The following is a 5,000-nucleotide window of genomic DNA, read 5'->3' on the forward strand; positions in this document are numbered from 1 at the left end:
ACATCATTGTCCTTTGTAATATGTTTATAAAAACACAATATGTGTTGACTAAATTTCGAAAAGTCTTTGTGAACTTCCATAAATTCTGTATTATACCGCCAAAGTGTTTCACATATATATATATGAAACATATGTATATGTACGTTTATATGTACGTATGTAAATCCCTGTCTAAATATATGTGCACTTGAATGCATGTGTATGCATCTGAATTTGTTCTTACAATATACATGTAAACCCATACATACTTTTCCAGCAGACCTCAACGTGAGTCGCCCGACAATGGCTTCAATGTCTGCAGGCCCGAGTTTGACTTGCACAAGACCAGTGACAGTGACCTTAGTAGTCTTGTGCACGATTCTCCACTCCCCCCTTTCTTTAGCCGTCCCTACTCTGGATTCTTGGACTGCGGACGGATGAACCTGTCACTGTTGTAAGTAGGAAATACATTAGGTTTCTTTTGTATTTGATTCCAGTGTTTTCGTGCATTCGTTATCGTATTTATGTCAATATCATTATTATATGCAGTATGAGGATAGCTATTATCTTAATTATTGTTGTTATTCCTTATTATTATTATTATTACTATTATTATTATTATTATTATTATTATTATTATCATTGCTATCCTTTTTGGTTGTTATAATTACCACTGCCATTATTGATTACTGCTGGAAATAATCGTTATCAAATTTCTTTTGGCCTTTTACATTATCTTTCTTTTTGTTGTCGTTGTTGTTCTGTCATCATTATCACACTTAACGTTATTATAATCATCATCGTTATTATTATTATGATTTATTTTAGTTATTTATTGTTTTTATTATTATTACTTTTATTATTATTATGAATATCATTATTGTTATTATTATTATCATTATTATTATTAATATTATTATTATTATTATTATTATTATTTTTATCATCATTATTATTGTTATTATTATGACTATCATTATCATCATCATTGATATCTTATTTATTATTACGACTGTTATTATCTTTGTTATTATTATTATTAACATTATTTTCATTATTATTATTATTATCATCATCATCATTATACCAGCATCATCATTACAATTATTATATATTATCATTATTCTTACAATTATTATTATTATCATCATTATTATTATTTTGATCATTATCATTATCATCATTATTTCTAAAATTATGATCATTACTATAATTTCATCATTATTGTTATTGTTATTATCATCATTATCAATATTGTTATTATTATTATGATTATTATCTTATCATTATTATTATTATTATTATTATTATTATTATTATTATTATTATTACTATTGTTATTATTATCATCATTATTATAATCAGTATCATCATGATTATTACTATTATCATTATCATCATCACCATTATTACTGTCATAATTATCATTATTACAATCATTATTATTATTATTTGTATTAACATTGTTATTATCATTTTGCTATCAATACCATGATTATTATTATTATCATTATTATGAACATTATCGTTAGTATTATCAGAATAAGGATTATGATTCATCTTCTACCATTACTATTATCATTATAACTGTTCGAATTCTTCTAATATTTTGTATTCTTATAATCTTATTATTATTATTATTATTATTATTATTATTGATATCATAATTACCATTATTATTATCATTTTATCATTATCATTATTATCTTTATTATATCATGAATACTATTATTATCATCTTTATCGTTATCATTACTATCATTATCATTATTACTACTAAATATATTATTAATATCAATAAATTTATTTTTCTTATCAGTATTTTCTTATCATTATTTCTATTATTTTTATCACTAATGCCACCGTCGTTATCCCCATAATTGCTATTATCATTATCATTATTGATATAATTTTTATTATTACCACCTTTCTTCTTTTTCTTGTTATTGTTGCTGTTATTAGTATTATCATTATTATTATTGTCATTATTATTATCAACATTATTATTGTTATTATTATTATTATGATTATTATTATTATCATTATTATCATTATTATTATTATTATTATTATTATTATTATTATTGTTATTAATGTCATTATTGTTTAACTATTTATTATCATTACTATCATTTCTTTATTATGATTACCTTCATTATCATTATCGCCATTAAGCATTAGCATCTATTACTAATATCTTTATTATTATTATCACTGTTACATTAAAATTTCATATTGAAAAAAAATATCCTTATGAAAGTATAAACGGAATGAATAAAGTCAAACACCTTATCGCATTATTAAAGCATTCTTCTTAAATATTCAAATGTAAATATATATATATATTTATGTAAAGAATAACCATTGTAATTTAATGGAATAAAATGTTTTGACTTTGACTTTGACTTCTGTTCCTAGCTGGGACCCTTGAAACCTCAAGATTCCGAAGCGGCCGCAAAATGGACCAGACACGACATAAACACGACTTCAAAGATCAAAACCCAAGCAGAACCAAACCTACTTCCTGAAGACATTACCAAGAACCCTGTGGATAATGACCCCAATATCAGTACAACGACAAAAAGCACGAATGAGATCTACGAAGATACGACGGAGCGAGCAGGGATGGACGCCCACGGAGAATTCATTGACAGTAACCCCGAGATGCGGCTGCCCCGGACTGTGAAGCCCCTGCACTATGTTATCAAACTGCAGCCATTCATCAACGGGAATACGAGCGTACATGGCTTCATGGAAGTGGAAATTGAGGTTCTGGAACAAACGAGGAACATCACTTTTCATGGCGATAACATGCAGTGCGATTTCAACAGTGTGAAGGTAAGGAGATACTGAATAAAATGGGCATTGTTTCTTAACAATACACACACACACACACACACACACACACACACACACATATATATATACATATACATATACATATATATATATATATATATGCATATATATATACATATATATATATATATATATATATATATATATATATATATATATATGTGTGTGTGTGTGTGTGTGTGTGTGTGTGTGTGTGTGTGTGTGTGTGTGTGTATACATACATATATACATATGTATATATATCTATATCTATCTATCTATCTACATATGTACACACACACACACACACATATATATATGTGTGTGTATACATATATATGAATTAAATATATATGTATATATACATATAAATATATAATATGCATATATATATACACAATACACACACACACACACACACACACACACATATATATATATATATATATATATATATATGTATATATGTGTGTGTGTGTGTGTGTATTTATGTATAAATATATGCATATCTTTCTCTCTCTATCTCTCTCTCTCTCTCTCTCTATATATATATGTGTGTGTGTGTGTGTGTGTGTGTGTGTGTGTGTGTGTGTGTGTGCGTGTAAAGGAATGTGTGTCCGTGTATATATTTAATAAGATTTCTATACCTGTTTCTAAACAGATAATCCAATTTAATTCGTCATTTAAGCCTAATACTATTTTCTTTTTCTTTTATTTCATGATGAAACAGCTGGTGACCTACGACAAAAAGAGGATATTAGTAGATTCAGTAGTTATTGATTACAGACAACACTTCATGGTGTTACATTTTAACTCTACTCTTGAAGCAAACCGGAGATACAACTTATCTATGTCCTTCAGCTACTATCTCCTTGAGGAACCAAAAGGTGCTTTCAAGACACAGTTCACCAACAGTGCCGGGATGCTTAGGTGAGATTACCTCATGGTGTTCTTCATATGGAAATGATGGCTTTATGTCCATCATTTCCATAATGCACTTTATTTCTGATCAAGAGTTGGTTATGTGTTGATTTATCTAAAACTGGAAGCTCAGCACTTGTTTCACTCTAAAATGATGCTTGATCATTCTGTTTTCAAGGCAGGCTGGTCTAGCCTATCAGTCATAGAATAACGGTAGGTTCTTCAGTAAAAGTGATCTGAAGTGTTACACGATGAATAATTTCAACTCTTAGGATATTGTGTACTGCAAAGAAACAGATAACACTAACATACTACCAGCAGCCTTCAATCTCAACAGGGTGTGCGCGGATAATGTTCAGTATTTCACCCAAGGGCATTAGATATGAAATTGTCGTAATTTCACCGACTGACCATTTAGATCAACGAGGACAAGCCTCGGGTTGACCTTAGGGTTTCATCGATAAGTTAAGGGCCAATAACAGGGTCAATTTTTTATTTCCAGGATTGGTAGGCCTATCCGGATCATGACTGTATAAATGCATCTTCGTGCATTTGTTACGAATTTAAAAAATCTAAGAAATATAAAGTTAGCGTAGAAAAAAAAAAAAAAACTTCAAGTATAGCTTACAAATCTATTATTACAAACGTATTCGCCTGATTTACAACTTCGAATAGCAGTAATCTGATTAGCTCTCGTCCTACTTGCCCGTCCATGCTTGAAGTGGTATTACTACATTCGGTGTGTGTCTGAGGAGAGCCGAATGATGATTCGCGAAAGCATTCAGGGCCATGGAAGCATCATGAATGTTATTAATAAAAAGGATCATGGATATAGGCTGCGAAGTACCACTAATGCTTTGAGACTGTTTTTGGCTAGCTAGCACTGCTTCTTTTTACCAGGCTAATTGGCTCTTTTCGGTCCACAAATGTAAATTTGAAAGACAGTTCTAAAGAAACAAAATAGCGATCGTTCTTCCCAACTCGCGCATTTAAACACACAAAACTATGTATGCGCATAAGTTTACCATATTTCTTTACATGTTTTATTAATTCACTGCGCTTCCAAACAACAGCGCAGTCGCAAGCACTCTTCTCCAGCCCGTCTACGCCCGGCGAGCTTTCCCTTGCTTCGACGAGCCAGGGCTAAAGGCCACATTCGATATTTACATACTACGGGAGAAACATATGTCAGCCATATCAAACATGCCTCTTCTAGACACCACGCCTGTGTAAGATATTTAAGTGAAGCTTAACGTTTTAAG

At 29.9% G+C, this 5,000-nt stretch overlaps 1 protein-coding gene across 1 annotated transcript in view; it reads left to right on the top strand.

Moving 5' to 3' along the window:
- LOC125026934 (aminopeptidase N-like) overlaps positions 1 to 5,000 on the top strand; it is a 13,782-nt gene that overhangs the window by 966 nt on the left and 7,816 nt on the right. The window contains exons 2-5 of the mRNA XM_047615538.1: positions 383 to 433; positions 2,398 to 2,817; positions 3,548 to 3,747; positions 4,812 to 4,967. Coding sequence (XP_047471494.1) covers positions 383 to 433; positions 2,398 to 2,817; positions 3,548 to 3,747; positions 4,812 to 4,967 — 827 coding nt within the window. The remainder of the gene's footprint in view (positions 1 to 382; positions 434 to 2,397; positions 2,818 to 3,547; positions 3,748 to 4,811; positions 4,968 to 5,000) is intronic.

Source organism: Penaeus chinensis, chromosome 7, assembly GCF_019202785.1.
Source record: "Penaeus chinensis breed Huanghai No. 1 chromosome 7, ASM1920278v2, whole genome shotgun sequence".
In the NCBI taxonomy this organism is placed as follows: Eukaryota; Metazoa; Arthropoda; class Malacostraca; order Decapoda; family Penaeidae; genus Penaeus; species Penaeus chinensis.